The 18,753-nt window shown below is 46.4% G+C and overlaps 1 protein-coding gene across 1 annotated transcript; it reads right to left on the bottom strand.

The window, feature by feature from the left end:
* Positions 1–694: 694 nt before the first annotated feature.
* TH (tyrosine hydroxylase) lies at positions 695–18,134 on the bottom strand. Its single transcript, XM_074841962.1, has 13 exons — positions 18,045–18,134; positions 13,318–13,521; positions 9,877–10,051; positions 9,046–9,134; positions 8,762–8,829; positions 6,949–6,999; positions 5,918–6,063; positions 5,367–5,502; positions 5,163–5,232; positions 4,759–4,815; positions 4,069–4,164; positions 3,764–3,897; positions 695–854 (listed from the first exon to the last, which is right to left on the bottom strand). Exons 1-13 carry the CDS (start codon positions 18,132–18,134, stop codon positions 695–697), a joined length of 1,476 nt encoding a protein of 491 aa, XP_074698063.1.
* Positions 18,135–18,753: the final 619 nt, after the last annotated feature.

Raw genomic sequence — 18,753 nt, 5'->3', positions numbered from 1 at the left:
CAACTCCTGGCTTAGGTCAGTTTAGAGGTTCAGGGGAGCTGCAATGCTTATTGCAGCCTGGTGGGGTGGTGCAGCTCAGGGGTTCGTGCCTAAGCATCCCCCTGTGCGAGAAGCTGAGGGAAGGAGGCTGGGAGCTGAAATTTCAAACCTCAGAGAGTTGGTTCAGGCAGAAAAGCTTCTAGAGCAGCTCTGCATTTCCCAAACGTACAAGGCTGTAAGAGGCAGGGGGTGGTGGGGACTGAGGGTCCCTCATGAAGTTGCTATAGGAGTTGCTTTGGGGCTAAAAAAGCAGATTAATTTATTCTCTCAAACTGCAAAAAAATAGATTTTTTTCCTCTCTTTCTTTTTTTTAATAAAGAAGCTTTTCTTCTCTTCCTTGCACCCAGGAGCCTAGCACACGGCTCTTGACTTCAACTCTGTAGCCTGGCCATGCTTTTGGTCTGTGCTAAGCCTCTTCAGCAGTCAATAGAAAAGCTACCTGAAAAGCCAGCAGGCCTTGGGTCTGTCCCTCTGCCCTCCTCCGAGCTGGCCCTACATACAAAAGTGGAAAGCTGTTGGGGTTGCATGGTGACAGGCAGCGGTGCAAATGTTTAGAGAAAACAGGGAGGAGTTATCAGGTGGGAACTAGGTGAGGGCAGAGCGGGTGGTTTTGGGGCTGAGAGGGAAGAGGGAAGGAAAGAGCCCAGTTCTCCTATTAACTGATAACATTGAGCGCATTAATCAGCGAGTGAAGCTCATCCCTTACGCTCTCCAGGGAGTGACAGATCGTCTGAGGGCTGTCCAGGAGCTCGATGCTGTGGGTGTAGGGCTCGTATTTCACCGAGAAGGGCCGCTTGATGTGTGCTGCGTAGGTCCTGCAAGGAAAGGGTGCAGAGGGCTTGGTACAAGAGATGGGTCCTGAGTCTCCCTCCTACCCATCACATTTACCCAGATCACAACAGGTTAATGCCTCCTTTAGGCAGAGTCGCTAGGTTAGCACCAAAGCTCTGGTGTTACACCTTTCCAGCTCCACAGGGCTACAGCAGTAGTTGAAATCTCTCCTGTTCAGCAAGGAAGACCATGAGCTTGACTGTGGGTTTCTGTGGGCTGAACACATGGGCTTGCATCAAACTGGAGGGTACATTGAACTGGCCACCTCTGTGGCCATTGCCAGGTATCCTCTACTTCAATTCTTTTTCAAAAATGCCAAGGAGATTTAGAAGCTAATTACAGGGAAAGCCCGTGGTATTACAGTATTATATTTCTAAATCCTTTCTGACATTCATTTATTGACTAATCTCTGCCTGGGGAGGGGGGAACTAGCTGCAAGCTGTACTAAGGATGGATTTGACAGGCAATGGCTCAGGCCAGGACGAGAGGATGGGAATAGTGTCACTGGAGCCATGTGCTTGAGCAAAGTTGCGCTACTGTACCCACCACCCACTGGAGTCTAGATCTCAGTGATGAGCCTGACTTTACCTGATACCTCTCAAGAGTAAGACCTTGTTGCTGCCTTTCTAATGAAGAAGTACATGGTCAAGTGAAAACAAATCAAGGGTAAGGTTTCCCTAAAGTTGCTCATGTTCGCCTCCAACACTAAGATTTGTACACTTGACAAAGTAGGGATTTTTTTTCTTTGGTGGCTGTGTAAAGATGGAGCTGGAAATCTGTATTTTGGTACTCATGGCTACAATCTCATGCTGGAAAGGTCTGGGAAGATGAGGGGACAAACAGCACTAGCAACAGGCATGCTCCTCGCCTCCGCTGAGGCTTCACCCTTTCGCTCCTGAATTGCTTAGCTTAGGGTACCCTCTTGTGGCAACCGTGGGTCTGCTCCGGCGCAGGGCGCGGGAAGCGCATCCCTTTCCCGGAGGGATGCTCCTCTGCCTGGTGCTGCCTGTGGCGGGGAAACCCAGTCCCAAATTGCTGGGCTTTGGGGGAAAACACCAGACAGGGCCAAGGGGCAACATGGCCAAAGCCACATGCTGACGCTTGCAGGGAACTGCCACGCTTGCAGGGCAACAAAACCAAGTGCAAATGAAAGGGGTTTCTTCATACTCACATTGTGCACCTCCTAAAATATGTGGTTTATCTCAGTTTTACCAGGCAAGGTCCAGCTCACCTCGTTTATTAATGCTATCAGCCACAGTGGGGACTCGCAACAGAGCTGTCAATGGTTGGAAGCTTGCCCTCCAACATGGTGTGTTCACTTGACACCTTTTTGAAGCATACAAGTACAACATGGGTGCTGGAAGGGCACTGAGGGTGTGTGTCCACCCTAGAAAACTGGTGGGAAGTTTTCTTTCTGGGAAAAGAGGCTTTTCTTGAGGGATACCACTGATAATCAGGTTTGTGATGGCAGCTGCCAGTAATGCAAAAAATGTTTTAATGTTTTCACCTCCTAGAGTAACGTCTATGTGGTCTCTGAGCTCTTTAAAGAGGACCATTTACAGTGCTTGTCACTGTCAAAACCCTCTAGCCTAATCTTGGCTGTGTATTTTTCTGTTGTAAATGCAAGGAAATGACTCATTAGGCAACAGTTGGGGTTTTTTTTTTTAAAGCAGCCTAGTGTGTGTGAGAGGACGGGCTCCCCAGGTGCTTGCTTTTGAGCAGCTGAACTCCGGGTTGTATGAACAGTGCAAGTGAGGTTAATAAAAGCAGAAGTTGAAATACAGCAGTCCTTGCCACATTATTTGTATGAAATACCCCACTTGCAGGAACTGCAAAGTCATGTACATTGTGTAATACTTCATCTCATCCTATCCCTTTCCTAAACTAAGATAAAATGGTATAGGCAAAGTTTTCCTCTGTCAGTCAAATGTTAAAGGACTGAGCTTTCCTCCTGTGGGCAATTCTGGGTAGGACCAAGAAAATGCTCTTCTGAATGGATGTCTATGGGTAGAGCTGCCCCTCTCCATCCTGTTTGCAGTCCCATGGGATTGGGAAACCCAATTACACTGGTGGCATTCTGTCTGGGGTCTGCTAACCCATGTTAACCAGCCTAGGAGGCAAAAGTCCCTTTTTTTCCATGGATAAATCTACCCACACCAAGCAAATCTTTTTTGTTTCTATACAAGCTACTAATGAAGCCTGGGGTTTTTTACTGGGTGAATGATAAGTGGGTAAGTTGTCCAGCAGCTGCTCAGAAAGACAAACATCTTTCTGCATTCTAAATTCAGAGAATGCCACTGTTTTGAGCATCTATTCACCCCTCTCCTAAAACTTTCACCCACAGAGCAAACTTTTACATGATGCGGAAGCCCCTGTTTCAGAAGGACACATGCTGGTGAGATGCTCCCATGAAGGACAGCCAGTACCTGACCTGTATCACTTGGCCCTTCTGCAGCAAGAAAGCAGGGAGGGTCCTGGTGGGTGGTTTGGGTCTCCAATTTCTGGACCACTAGCCCTCTGTTATGTTGCTTGGCCTCTCCTGGGAACTGGAGATAGTAAGTAACTCCTTCCTGTGAGAACTAGGCAGATGAGCTAGAATTGTCCCTCTTCTTGCTCCCTCAGCCTTGTCTCCAAGAGTGCCTCCCACTCCATTCCATTCCTCCACACCCACAGCCTTGAGTCCAGCATATTTTTGGGGGGCTCTTGGGCAAATCCAAGGGACTGAAGTTGGACCCTGTAGGAACTGGAGAATGACTTTACTTTGAAAGACCTGACAACAGTTTCCAGAGTACTTCTGACCTTGAACTGAAAGCGGCCATGGTGTCAAGCCCTGTTTCAATATACCATAGCTTAATTTCCTTCTGTTTGGGTGTCTCTCACTGCCCAGTCCTACCTCAGTTTACTTTTGGCATCACTGAAGCTCTCAGACACAAAATATACAGGCTGATAGTTCTGGTCCTGGTAGGGCTGAACAGCAGCAGCATCGGGGTCGAAGTCCCGCACCTCTGGTTCATCTGACAAAGAGTGCTATGGACACATCAGAAAAATGCCAGCATGAAATTAAGGGGATTGAAGAGCACGTATGTGATAGGCAGAGGAGGAGAACAGAGCGGGTAAAGTCATTGAAGCAATGCAAAGAAAGAAAGTTTTTTGCTGTATAGGATCTAGAGCAGGGAGGCAAGTTATGCTGGGACTTACTATGAGCTCCCCGTAGGAAGACAGGAGCCCGGCTCCATAGGCTTTGACTATCCCGTTCTGTCTGCAGAGCCCAAACTCCACTGTAAACCAGTAAAGCTGTGAAAGGAGAAAGAGAAATGCATAGGGGACACAGCTCCTCATCTTCATCTGCCTGTCACTTCTGAGCCCTTGCATTGTGGCTGGAGTCTGGGGTTGTTTAAATGAATGGGCACCTGGCACTTTGTCCCCTCTCCTTACCCTGCACCCATCACTGCCAGAGCAAAGTGCTAAACTAAGTTGCTGCCATGCTGGGACAGATGAAACTGTCCCTGGGTCCCTTGCATGCCTGGCTGCTGTGCAGTGCTGCTGTTCGGTGCCCTTGGAGCAGGACGGGTCACCTTGCCGAGGGAGAGCCAAAGGAAGTGGATGTCATTTAATCCCATCCCAAAGAGTCCCAGCAGTACTGTCATTAGAAATACGATGCTTGATGATACCCTGGTGCCCGAGAAAATTGGGTTAATGTGCAAGCGAGCTCTGCTGTTTAACTGATCTCCGCTCTGCACAGTCATCATGAAAGAGCAGGGCTGGGACAGCTCAGGTAGGGGCTCTGAGCCTGCAGATCTGAGGAGACCAGGCTGAACCAGTCCCTTGATACTGCAGAAGTGCTGCTGGAGGGGTTGGGGCCCCCATTCAGCAAAGAGGAAAACTTACTGTTGCGAGTTTCTCAATTTCTTCATCAGTGGCTCCCAGAGACGCCAGCCCAATGTCCTGGGAATAGAAGGGAAGGGGTGAACATCAGGACGGATTTGGTCTGAGGGCCTGACGATGCATGGGTTCCTCTGCTTTATTGCCTTGAGACAACAGAAACTGTTGCCCTGCACTGCCATGCATCTGCTGGGGCTTCATTGTGCTCAAACTAAAACCACTTTGATGCGGATTTTGATATTTTTACTCTGTATTAGGGTTCTCAATCCATCACTAGGGCTCCAGTACATCATGTTTAATATAAATAAATCCTAGAACAAGAAGGGTTTAGATGACGAGACCAGGGTTGGTTCGGGTTCCTACCTTGGGCCCTGCCCTCTTGGGGACGAGGAAGCAGATGACCATCTTACCTGAGAGAACTGGGCAAACGTCTTGTCGGCCAGCATCGGGACGTGCCCCAGCAGCTCGTGACAGCAATCCCTGCCGATGCCCAGGGGGAAAGGAGGAAAACACAGTCAGCAGCAGACAGAGTTTGTCCGTTCAGGAGGAAGGTTAATTACTGGCCAGGTGGGATGTCTGGGCAGAGGAGGCCATCAGGGCTGGGCGATACTCACGGCTCAGGGGAGTGCATGGGCGAGGACGCGTGGCGGATGTACTGCGTGCACTGGAAGACGCGGAAGGCCAGGCTGGCGAGGAAGTCCCGCGCTGACAGCAAGCCAGCCACTGGCCGGAGCTGGAAGCCGGTCCTCTCTAAAACAGCACATACCATCTCTGTGGGGGCGCATGGTCCACGGGCTGTACTGGTGTCCCGTGTTCCCAGCGTGGACAGCAAAAGCATCAGTGTTGAAAACTAAAGGGCTTCTGCTGTGCCAAGCCTAATCTTTTTGCTCCTGCTAGGGAGCAACATCTGCTCCTTACGTGCTCAATGGGATCATTTGATGATGGGCTTGACCTTCGGTTGCAGCCCGTTGTGTTTAGCTGCAGTCCCCATCACCTGGGGTCTACCCCTGTCCTCTGTGGGCAATGCACAAGCCTCCACCACCTCTCCTCCCAAATCTCAGCTCAGACTCTCATCCTTCAGGTTTGGGTTTCCCAGCTGTAGCTGTCACTACTGTGCTGGAGCCCTGGCAGACCTGGGACATGGGTCCCCCAGGCTTGTACCCACCTTTCAGGAAGCGGGAGACCTCCTCCAGCTGAGGGATGTTGTTCTCATTGTAGCCGCAGAATTTCTCCAGTAGATTGAAAGCTTCAAGGTACTCCTTGCAGGCGTGGGTGGGGTACAGGCTCTTCAGGGTTCTGTACACCTCTTTCCTTCAGGATGAAAGGTGGCAGACATTCAGTGGCTTAATGTGTCTAGTCCCCTCCTGTCCTCTGGTTAGAAAGTACTCACACCTCTAGGTTTCTTGTCCCTTTGCCTTTCTTCACCACTAAGTCTGTCTGTGCACATTGATTAGGAGTATGTAAACATACAGACACACATCCAAATGAGTCTGCAAAGCCAGCAATTGTATCTGCACGGACCTATTTCTGACTTTGAAGGTCAGAAGATTGTCTAAAATGTATTAACTGGAATTAAAATATTCCCTGCAGGTTAGCTCCTGAAGTTGCACAATTAAGGCAGTCAATATAACCAGGAGATTACCTTGTTTAGGAGCCTGTGTACTAAGTTCCTATAGCTCATATGGCCTTGTTTTCAGAGATACTCCTGCAGCAACACTCCTGGAAATAATCATGTTCAAAGGAAGCATTTTCCTAAGTGAAGCCAGCAGGTACCATGCAGATATTCACCACAGGCCTTGTACTTCTTTCTGCAGCTGTGATAACGGCCCTTTGTTTGGAGGCTGCTACTAAGCCAGGTCCACTTAGAAAAGTGGGACTCCAAATTATCTACCTCGCTCTCTGGGGAGGCTCCTTTGGAGGAAAATCCTGGGGGTTGCAGTCTGAAGGTTCTCTTGGGGCTGCCCCAAGAGACGAGGAGACAGAGCATCACTGTTTTGGAGGTAGCTTGCTCTCCCGAATGCAGTCCCTACCATAAGACTTTGTGCAATGAGTTACTGGATTTTATAACAAGCCATTAAGTAGGATGCTTGTACTCCCGATTCATTTTTCAAGAGGTCACACCCTAACCGCTCAGGTTTTGATTCTCAGCTTCTAGTGGTGAAGCCAATAAAGGCCACAGAATAAATCAGCGCTCACCAGGTAGCGATCTCCTCCGCCGTATACTCCACATGAGGGATCGGGTCCCCACTGCAAGGCAAACGCACCGTTACTGACAGCAGCAGAGCACCAGCCAGACTCCTCTTCCCTTTGAGAAGGAAGCACTTTGGAGAAGCTCTGCATGATGTTGATCGATCTTCTTTAAGCCAAACAAGGGGGTGGCAGGAAAGACAAAGCCTTGGCACTGGGTCATTTGTACAGGTGCAACAAATACACAGACACAGAGGAAAGCGTTAGTCTAGCCAGAGGTTATAAATAGACAAGGAATGAGCAAAAGCTTAGCAGACATAATATTATAATATTTTCCAGGAAAAAAAAAAATGGTTTTCATTGGAAAAATTTGAAACTTTGTGTGAAAATAAATTAATTTTGTGTGCCTGAACTTCAGGGAGCTGATGGCCCCAAAAATGAATCAGTGGCTGGGAAATAAAAGTGTCTAATAAGGAAAACTAAATGTATTTGAACTGCAGAAAAATATATTGTCAGTAAGATTAAGGATGGCAAGAAAAGAAAATCTTAACATTGATATAAGTGGGAATTAAAGAAGACTGACACTTTTAACTTTTCTGCATCATAATTGGCAATTGTATTTCCTAAATCCTTCTGTTCTGTATTTGAACAAATGAGCTATTCACATATTACAGCAATAAAGCATAGTTCCTTTCCCATGAAAAGCCTGAAGGGATGCTACACAGTGACTCATAAATGCTAACCTGCAGGCGAGATGTGAGAGAAGACATCTTAAATGGATGCATCACCTTAGGACAGTATTTCTTCCTGTGGCACTCAGGACTCTCTTGCTGGCACAGTGACTTTCTGTGCATTTAGTATTAGTACAGGACAAAAACATCAATGTCTATTTTCTGGGCTTCAAACCTGCAAAGAACATGAAACCTAACAGAGCAGAAAGCCATGCTGGGATCACACCGGTTGCAGGGGTAGCTCAAGAAAGTGACCCATATAATTTCCATAGCCTGCTTTCTGCACAGCTCGCCGCAGAAATCTACATTTAAAGTCCTGCTCAGGGAGGGAGATGCTATGGTGGAGGGTGGTGTTCCTGAATAGGATCTAGGGAATATTTTACAAACTCAACTGGATATTAGAGCTCTGATGTTGTAGTGAAGAGGCTGAGTGCTATTACTGCATGTATCAGAACAGGAGTATTAAGCAGGAGTACAAGAGATAGTCTTAAATCTATATAAGACAATGATGAGACCATTACTGGAATCTATTTAATTTATCAGAGAGAGTTAGGAGGTGAACCATTTAGCCTATAAATACTCTCATAGCAAACCAAATCTGATAGCAGAATTCAATCTAGCAGACAAAAGGCATCTATGATCCACTGGGTGAAAACTAAAGCTACCAAAGTTCAGTTTAGAAATAAAACCCACACTTTTTCACAGCCAGGATAATGAACCATTGAAACAAGATTTCTGGGCATGTGGTAGCTTTTTCACTACTTGAAACACCAAAGTTAAAAATAGGTGTCATTCTAAAAGAGATGCCCATTTCAAAATTAAGTTTGAGGTCTGATGGAATTATACATGGCTTTTATTATGCAGGAGGTTTATTCTGGCTTTACAAGTGTATGAATTAACGACCACAGACATTTTTTTTTTAATTAAAAAGAGACTGGAATATATGGAGAGAAGAGGGACACAAAAAGAGCTGGCAAGGCTGAATGGGGAGACAAAACATAAAAGAAGTCTCATGCAGGTAGCACAATGACTTCCCGACAGGTTACATTGACACGGCATTATCCCTGCATGGATGTTAGAAAGAGACTTACTGCTTATAGTGAAAAGCAATTTCTGCTATTGATTTCCTTCTCTGGCGATATACTTGGTCAGAGTAGCCCTGTGATGATAAATAGGAACAAAGACAGGATTTTTAATCAGTTACCAAAATTTCTCACCCAACAAAGTTCATCACTGGCTGGAGAAACTTCTCTCATGGTGGTGATTGCGCTGCAGTTCCCTGAGCAGCTGCACTAATAGGTGCTCTCCAGCTCCCTGCTTCTGAGGGAAGGCTCAGTACTCCAACATGAGGATGTGCCCACACAGACTCACTCACCGGGTGATCCAGATCCAAGTCAGGGTCAAACTTGGTGACCAAATGGTGGCACTTGTCCAACTCACAGATTTTTCTGGGAAACCAGTGAACTGTGGGGAGAGAGAAAGAGAAAAACTGGCTGTGGAAGTGAAAATGGAACATCCCCTGCTGAGAAGAGGTTGTGAGGTTGAATGCCCTTCTGGGCAGTAGTTCCACACTCTCAATGCTCTTGTCCTAGAGTCAGGTCTAATGCCATGATCTGCATCTCATAACCTCCCTGCCCATCTCTCAGCAGAGTATTTTGTGACAGAAATAAACAAGAAGATGAAAATTTTATTTTATTTAAAGATTCTAGAATTTTCATTAAAAACAAATCCAGAGGTCCAAGCGGTTGTAGAGCAATCACTACAGATCTCTAGGGATATTTTACAATAAGAGTCATCCTGTCTTCAGAACAGGATGGCATGGGGAGTGTCTTGTCATTTAGTGCTAGATCTGTAAAGACTTCCTGACACATAGGTAGGAAGCTACTTTACATTTATAATATAAAACACTGGCGTAGGGATGGAGAACTCTGTAGGACAGGTGTGAACAAAACACGAAATTTCATCTCCTATTTCTGTTTTTTCAATCTGGCACCAGAAGAATTGGGCTATGGACTCTGGAGTCCACTGAGAAATGGACAAGGAAGGAAGTGGCTTTCAGGATTCAGGTGTCCCAGAGGCAGTCTTTTCTGTTTTGCTCAAATTCAGCATACAGTAGCCCTTCCCCTTTTCTGGGAATAACAAAGCCTCTGCCCTGTTTCTACAGCTCAGCCTCTCCACAAAGTGAAACAGTTTGTAAGTTACTTACATTTGTCTTCCTTAGTGGTCCTCACATCTTCTGCTACCCTCTTGATGGAGCTAATGAAAGTATTTAGGTCAGAGCTGTGGACTTCACAGCGCACAAAGTATTCCAGCTCAGCGGTCCCTTCACGGGGCTTTCGGCTAAGCCTGGTCTCCAGGTGATGAATTTTAGCTTCAAATGTCTTTGGGGACATGGAAAAGGAGAACAAAACCATTAAACAACACTTTAAACATCTGCTGATACTTCCCAAAGATGTCCATATGGATACACTGGGGGGACTCCTCTTTGTCTTTTTCTTCTTTTTTTTTTCTCCTCCACTGGGATAAATACACTTATCCATTAATTCCACAGTTTTTCCTTCTGGACAGACAACCAGTGGGGCTGGTCAGTAACTAGCAATGGAAGACTTCCACAGCGGCAAAGAAGATCGTATCAAGCGGGGAAATTGATGTGGCAGAATGCCACCTCCTATGACCCCCTCTCCTTTAATCTCCCACTTAAGGTAAAGGTGTTTTTTGAAGGGGGTGGGAGCAGGAGTTGGCGATGACGTGGCGGGGCGGGCGCTGCCCGGGCGCGGGCCGGCGGCGGGGCGCTGGCCATGGTGCTGAACCGGCGGCGCGCTGGCCATGGTGCTGAACCGGCGGGGCTCAGCCCTCCCCGCTCGGCGGCAGCGTTACTTCGGGGGTCGCTATCAGAACTGACATCATTTGGGCTCATTATCAGAACTGACCTTCCCCGAAGAATAAGAATAAAACAAAATAGAGTCCATATTCTTCCAGAGGACCCTGGTAGATTCGTGGATATTTTCTTTAGCTCAGTGAAAACTGGCAGTACAAGCCCAAGTCCCTGGGCAATGACCCAACCTTTCCAAAGTCTCTGCAAGTTGGGAGAGGAAGGGACATGGTTTCTTTTGTTAATCAGAGGCAGAAAGATGAGAAGGAACAGATGCGATGCCACGGGTAAATTAAATTTAGGACCGTGTTTTTTAATGTACCTACCAACTTCACTATTACATTGTCCCCTCAACAATCAATACCTTTGCATTAATCTGACAGCCTTGATTGCATTACCTATGCTTTGGCTGCATGTAACACATACAGAAGAGTGAAACCAGCTTCCCTGCAGCCTGGTTCATGATGAGGCAAATGTCATTATGCCCATCTGCTTTCATATCTTGTACCTGCATTGCCAGAGGGATCTGCGAAATGAATCTTCCTCTGTTGTGGCTTGACATGCTTGTCTTTTTATTATATTTAAAGCTCTCTCTGCGACAAGCTCAAAAAGCCTTTTTACTAGGAAAGCTCTTGATGCAGCAAGTAAATTGTTCCAGGAAGAAACAAATAATATTTGAACATGAGCTGCCCCTGTTTCTTGCTTGATGTTTTTAAAATCGTTTAATTTATAGACTTTAAATGCAGCATAACACAAAATCTACCGAGTACAAGAGCCTACACTACACTTCTATGTTTCATACATGCTAAGCAGTCTGTTGTATTTGAAATATCATGCTGATGGATTTTTTCATGTCTTTTCTGGGAGCTGTGCACTTCTAGGAAGAAGACCCCAGCCATGGCATCACCAAGGTTTTTGTCTAACAAGCTTGTCTCAGAGATTCATTCAGTCTTGAGACAAGAACCATATGTTGCCCAGAAAACAGCTTTTCTTGCAACAGTCCTCTTAGAGGAGATGCAAGATGGTTTGTAATTGCTGAAGATCTTAAACATTTTTCATAAGATTATCAGAGCTAGTAAGGCCTGGGCAATGAATAGCTAGAATGCCTTACAATTTCGGGGAAATACTTATCCACCAAATACACTTTTTGTATGTTTACATCTGTTAGGTAGTGGGTTTGTTGCATATTGTTGCTGGTGATGTGTTTTTACCCCAGAAGTGGTTGCATTTCATGGGGAAGGAGGTGTTATATAATTATAATGTGTATTAATATATGAGCTAGCAGCATGCCCTTGTGACGAGAAAGGCCAATCACATATTGAATTGTAGTAGCAAGACTGTAGACAGTAGGCCAAAGCAAGTGATTCCTCCTCTCTATCTGGGATGAGGGAGACCACATCTGGAGTACCATGTCCCATAGAAGAAAGGCATTGATGTGCTGTAGCAGGTATAGTGGAGGGCTGCCAAGAAGCTCAGGGGGCTGGAGCACAAAGTTATATGAAGAAAGGCTGAGGGAACTGGAACTGTTCAGCTTTAAAAAGTGAAAGGGCAGGGGAGGTTGGTTCACAGTCTACTAGTACTTGGTGGGAGGGCAAAAAGAAGACAGAGCCAGACTCATCTGAAAAGTACACAGTGGGAGGACAAGAGGCAACAAGCACAAGCTGGAAGCAAGGACATTAAAAAGAAAAATAAGAAAGAAAATGCTTTTACCATGAAGACAGTCAAACACTGCTCAAGGGGTCCAAGAAGACTGTGGGATCTCTACCTTGGTGATATTCAAAATGCAACAAACAGCCCTGAGCAACTTGCTGTGACTGGACCTGCTCTGAGCAGGAGGTTGGACTAAAAAACTTCAGAGGCCTCTTACAACCCACATGACTGATTAATAGGAACAAATTGTCCTCTCACTGATGAAGTCAATGAAATTAAAATACTGTAGATAAAACATATCTCAGAACCTCAGTTTGCAAAACACTTTTGAATCCTTCTGGATGAAAATGTACTACATAAATGCAAGTTGTCATATTTTAATTACTGTTTAAATAGGCAGCACTTATGTCAGTCTTTCCATTCATGGTTCTGAGATGCTAGATAATGCAACATTATAGTGCTGGCTAGGAGGAAAAAGCTCAATTAGTTACCAGTATTCTTTGGTATCAAAGCCATATACAGGGCACATCTCTGGGGAGAACCAACAGAACCTTTAACATGTGAATCCAATTCATCCCTGAAGTAGAGAGGTAATTCTGAAATCAATATACCAGTTTTACACCCAGGGTGAAGTTGTTCCTATAACTCTTTGACCAAGAACCAATGTGGCAATGCCATTCAGAGACTGCCAGAGCCTTGACCCACATGTAAGGCAGGTTTGATCTGTTAGCCATGCAGGGCACACAGCTTGCTTTGAATGTGGGATCAGAGCCCTGCACATGAAGTTAAAGTGCTGAGCAGTGGAGGGAACTGTCAGAGTACACTACAAGGCACAGGGGTGTGTGTTGTAGGTGTGAAACTGTGTGGTTGGATTCTGTAATTAAGCAAATATAAGCCCAGAGCTTAACAGCACTACCAGACAGAGGTATGGCTCATTCTTAGTGATGGAAAGTGAGGGCACTCTGGGGCATGAGCAAAGCATGACTGTGGGGACATCAGACAATATTTGCAGTAGGCAGACCTAGTCTGAGCCTTCTTTAGTAGGCTTAAGTGATATTTCTCACAGAACAGCCATGAAACTTGTAGTGTGTTCCTTGAGTCCCATACAACAGGTTAGGTACTCACCTCAAATACCTTAAGTGCACGGGACAGTGGTGAAGTCTTTGCTCCCTTGAGCATGAAGAAGAGGTTCAGCATGGCTCTCCCATCCTTCTCCTCAAAGACAATGGTCTCTGTAGACTCTGCAGCATCAGTGGCTGCAGCTGCAGCCTCTCTTTCCTTCCTGGCATCTTCAATGAGGCTTTGACGTCTACCAATGAACCGCGGAGACTGAAGGCAGAACAGAAATAAGTAACACTTCTGATAGAGCTGTCGGGGAGCTCAGAGACATTGCTGGTAGCTGGATGAGGTGTGACAAATATGGCTCAGCAGAGGAAGAATGGGAAGGTTGTACTGACTTGCCTGGCTTTGTAGAGGAAGATCTGGTGATGACTGAGGCTTTAAAATTGAGTTTTTTGAAATGTGGTGCTTTAGGAAAAATGTGTGTAAAATATCCTTGTAACATGACTGGAGAGTGGGCTTCTCCCCTCACCTTTCCTAGCAACAGTTTTCAATATCTTTCAAAAAATAAAAATCAGAAACAATCTTACTCAGTTTTCCAGTGTCTGATGAACTCAGGTGAAGTGGCATTAGATAAACATGAAGTCATCTGAGAAAAGATACGCTATGAGGGACAGCTGAAGCTCACAGCTGTAGTCTGGCCAGGAAACATGAACTGTTTGCAGGTGTATTAGCAGGGCAGCTTAGCTAAACTGCTCCCAGGATCCAAAATTACATTTTCTTCTGGCATTAAGTGGATGCTTACCCACTGAAATATAATTGGAACTGCATCCATATACCCCAGAAAATAAATTGCTCCCACTGATCTATAGATTTGTTTTGTCCCAACAAACTCATGCAGATTTCTGTTACTTATAATCGCACCTAAAATACTGCAACTTTGTGCCTGGGGTCATGTTAGGTCACTCATTTATATTTCTAGTGAGCTACAAACTATTTCAATCACTGCTATTTCTTTTGTTATACAAATAGCTCGTATACCAACTTATTTGTTCTTGAAATTTTTACAACCAGTTTTCCATTTAGAAGCAGCTCAGCTGGTTCCAATTTTCTGTGTTCAATACCCAAACCAGATGACAAACCCTCAGAACTTGCTAAAAGAAACCTGGGGCAGCGCTGAAGAAGGAGCAGCATATAGAGTGGGACTGGCTGCAGTTTTCCCTCTGATTACATTGAAAATATCTGGAAAAGAGATAGATGCTAACCAAGCAGCATCTTCCCTACCTTGTGAAAATTTGAAGAATATTTTCCTGTTAAAAAGACAGCCTGCTCAACTGCTAAGCCCTTTTTCTCTCTGATTTTCAAAGCCCACCATCAGTAACTAATGTTTCCTGTGAAAATCCTCTTGGAGGATTTAGTGGTGTAAAGCTGACATTAGAAATGCAGCCTGAAAAATGCAGCACATCTAGGCACCAGCCCACACATTTCTAGCCGTCTTTTTTTAATAAAGATTCCCCTCTGAAATTATATTGGCTGATCCTCAACCCCTTTATTCCTTGTGGCACAGACAACCACTTTCTAACAAATAAGCACATATTTCTGCTTGTCTAAATTGATGGTATTCATGCCCAAAGAGAAAAGACATCTAATAAGTATCCTCAGTCATAACTTTAAAAATCTTGTGAGCATGTGCTCAGGCTTAAGCGTGTGTTTTATATCAGCAGCGTGTTCAAAGCCAAGCCAGTGTTTACTTTAAAGCGCCTGCAATAAGCAGGGCAAACAGCCTTGTGCTCACCACAGTGACTGGGCTCTGCAGAGGTCCCCAGCCAGGCAGTGCATTAGCTCAGGATGTTTTAGCACACAGTGCCCCAGGGTGCAGAGGGGCAGCAGGATTTTATTTCTGGGGTGGAGCAGGGGAGAGGAGAGAATTTAGAGCCCCATGTTTAAGCTGTAAATCAGGTTTAATATCTGACTGGAAGGCATTTAAATAGCGAGAAGACTTGTGTGACTGCAAAGCCGCACCGGGAGAGGCAGCCTCGACCAGTCAGACCCGTGTGCTGGGACTGGGTGGCCCCAGGCAGGCAGAAGCAGGGAGGTTTCGGTCCCTGTCAAGGAGTCCTGGTATGTTTTGGGTGGGTAAATATTTAAAAAAAAAAAAAAAAAAAAAAGAAAGAAAAAGGCTGAATTTTGCTTGGGAGAAGAGAGCTGCCTGCTGCCTCCTCTGCTGGGTAGAGGCTGCCTGGCTGTGCGCTCCCCATCTCATCGTCCTCTCCTGTCCCTTATATTTACTCTTATCAGGGTATTACCTCCTTTTGCTGGAAATTAGGAATCTGGCATATAAACTAACCAAACTGATCTCTCATGATAAATGCCTGCCTTTCTTTGGAAGGCGCCTTTACATGGTATTTCCAAATTGCCTTGCAGACTAGCTCCCTGAGTGTATATCTAGCTACAGTGAAAACTTTAATTGGATTTTGCAAAGCAATTATTTACCTAACCGGGGCCTGAGTCTGATATGGCCATTCACCTCTTATGAAGGGTTAGTTTGCACCTCTTATGAAGGATTAGTTCATTATTCCTTCTTTGAGTTTGCTGCAACTCAGAGTGCCCAGTCTGAATAGTGCCATTAAAAATACTGTGTTCTGAGTTAAGGCACTTAGCTTTTTTTTTTTTTTCCCAGGCTCATTATTTGCAGCAAGCAGGATGGATTGTAAAGACTATTTCCCTCCCTGCAGCGTGGGGACAGTAACGCCCCACCGCTGCTTCCCCAGGCGCTCCTTCCTGCTGGTTTGCCTCCAACTGCTGTCTCCTGCCTGGCTCTGCTTGTGTGCTCTGTAACCAAACCCTGCTCCAGCTACAGTCCCAGGGTGTCTTGTAAAAACTATTAGCAGCAGAAAAACTAAATATATAACAAAAGACTTTTCCACAGTGTGAGTTTGATGTTTGGCTGGCCCAGCTGACGTGTAAAAAACCTGCCAGTGTAGATGAGTTCTGGGATTGCAAAGGTCTTTTTTTCCCCCTCAGTTTGCACAGTTTCCCCTTCAACAGGGTGCTGGTCCCTAGTGATTAAAGGCAAGGGAACACCTCAGACCCTCCAGAGCTGGTGCAGTGCTGAGCAGGAGCTGGGTGGCCGATAGCCCACGGTCACACTGACACCACAGGGGCTGGGGACACACGATGTCACATGCAAATGCAGAGTCATGCCTCTTGCCTGGTAGAAACCAGCGAAATAGGTGACAGAGTTGTGGAGATCTCCTGTGCTAGGTGAGAGCCGAGGGCAAAGCCTTTCACGCAGCCCACTCTCAAAGTGATCCTCACAGGGCTAAGTTTTATTTTTTATTTATTTTTCTGAGAATTTCCATTCAAAGAAGGGACTCAAAGATGGGCTGAGGTTTTACGTCCACCCCAGGCTGGAGCAGCTGCTCACCCCAAGCAGGTTGCCACACTCCTGCCAGCACACCTGGTAAACCCAAATTCCTCTGGCCCCATTGTTGAGTGGCCCGTTTCCCATCAAACATGAAGCAGCACCCAAAGTATATAGTAACCAAACACTTTCCCCTTCTGCAGACAGCAGCAAGCATCGCAAATACTAATTTGATGAGCAGCCTGGAAAATACCGGGTTTTCAAGAACCACTTAAGTGTTCATTATTTTGCCAGAATGAAAACGGTTGTGTGAGACAGAAGCCTTCCTTGATTTCCATTTATTAGAGAAAGCAAGCTTACCTCTTTGTTTCCTAAATGTTTCCCTTCCTTTCCAGTACACTCCACCCACCAAAACACCTCAGCTGTAGTGGCTGATTTTACCGAGTCAGAGCACCACACAAGGTTAAGAGGAGAGTGGATAAAAGAGGCAGGAGGAGTAGGGGAGGGAAATGGGGAGCTCTTGGTGCTGGAGTCACCCTGCAGACATCTGCCAAACACAGCTCTATTCCCAGATTTCCTCCCACGAAGCATCCTGAGGGGGTCCCCTCCCGGTGCACCCGCTACTACCAGCTGCTCTGGCTCCCCCAGGGTCACCAGCAGCCTGGCCACATCTCTGACCCGCAGGACTGTCCCATGCCAGGAGTCTCCAGGCTCCTCCTGCCTGCCCTGGCATTTGGGTTAGGAGGTCAAATGTCCCTGTTCCTACAGCCAGTCCAATGGGTTGGCCAGACTCGTCTTTCTAAAGGCACTTGAGAGCTCAGAAGGAAGTTTTCCTCTCTTTTCCCTGACACATACAGAGCTGGTGTGTGCAGAAGCATTCCCAGGGCTAAACCCAGGGCTGAGACCACATCAGGGAGGGCTGGGAACAGAAATGGGGGAAGGATGTGCTGGGAGAGGATGAAACTGCAGACACAGCAGCAGCGAACAAACTGATTAAATTGCCCGTGCCTCGTATGTTGTCTGAAATAACAGCCACACTTTTTCATTATGCTGGAACAGGTGAAATCTCTGCAGTTTATTGCCTTGAAACCAGGAGAGCATTAAGATTTTCAAATTGCCTTTCACGCTGGGGATTCCTTGTTATTCCTGCCTTAGGTATATGGGTTATTGACCTTGCTTTGGTTGGGGGGTGGGGGTTGCATTAGTTCAAGCTTTCATCCCCTTAATGTTTTCATTTCACATGTACCAGTATGTTGAGAGAACTGTTTGGGTAATTTCCCTTTGCCAGCCTGGAGCCCGGAGGCGCCCATGTGAGGGAACTCCGACAAAGGCAGTGTTGGTCCATCTATCCCTGCCTGCCTCTGCCTATAGCTATGGGAGAGGCTGCGGTTTTCGGGAGGGGGGAAGAAGTGGGGTAGGGTTGTCTTACCATGATGGCCTCAGCTTGCTTGGAGTCCAGCTCCGACACCGCCCTGCGGAAGCCTTTGGCTGCAGAGGTGGAGATGTTCGGGGTTGGCATCTTTGCTCTTCCACAAGCTCTGCTCTCTGCTTTCCAGCTCCTTGCCAGCTTTTTATAGGGCAGGGCTGACGTCAAAGACTCTTTCAAATCTTCTCTCCCCCTGCCACCTCCCCATCCCCACCTCCCTCCTTTCTCCCCCTCAGGCTGAGAGGAGGAGGGGACGTGAAGGAGAGAAACGTTTCTGTCCCATTAAATCTAATCGCTACAAAGATTGCAGACACCCTGCCTTCGCAGACCAGACGCTCCCCCCACCTGTTTGCCTGTGCCCAAAAGATTTCTACTCTGTTTTTTTCCCTCCCTTCTTCTTGATGGAGTTCATTCTTGTGCCGTGTTTCAGTCCAACACATTTGCTTTCCCAGATTGGGAGTTGCATGAAAGGATTTTGATCTGTGAAAGGATGAAATAAAAGAAAGGAAGAGATTCAGCCCTCTCTAACCCTTTTTTCCCCTTGTTTGCTTTGTCATTGAGACAGTAAAGGAATAGGAAAATAACACTGATTCCCCCAAGGCAGCCATGGGACTGGATCCTGTTCTCATGTACACACCTCCCAGCGCCCAGCTCTTGCAAACGCTGTGCATTTCAGTGCTCTCCCACCACCTCATGTCTTGGTTTGGCCACA

The sequence above is a fragment of the Strix aluco genome, chromosome 16 (assembly GCF_031877795.1).
Source record: "Strix aluco isolate bStrAlu1 chromosome 16, bStrAlu1.hap1, whole genome shotgun sequence".
In the NCBI taxonomy this organism is placed as follows: Eukaryota; Metazoa; Chordata; class Aves; order Strigiformes; family Strigidae; genus Strix; species Strix aluco.
Note: the sequence above shows the minus strand (reverse complement) of the source record. Positions and strands in the feature narration are given on the sequence as shown.

Coding starts and splice junctions, on each gene's coding strand:
- TH (XM_074841962.1), bottom strand. CDS start 18,134: ATGCCAACCCCGAACATCTCCACCTCTGCAGCCAAAGGCTTCCGCAGG. Junction 9,135..9,876: donor GACCACTAAGGAAGACAAAT/GTAAGTAACTTA, acceptor CTCTCCCCACAG/TTCACTGGTTTCCCAGAAAA. Junction 3,898..4,068: donor CTTCCTACGGGGAGCTCATA/GTAAGTCCCAGC, acceptor ATGTGTCCATAG/CACTCTTTGTCAGATGAACC.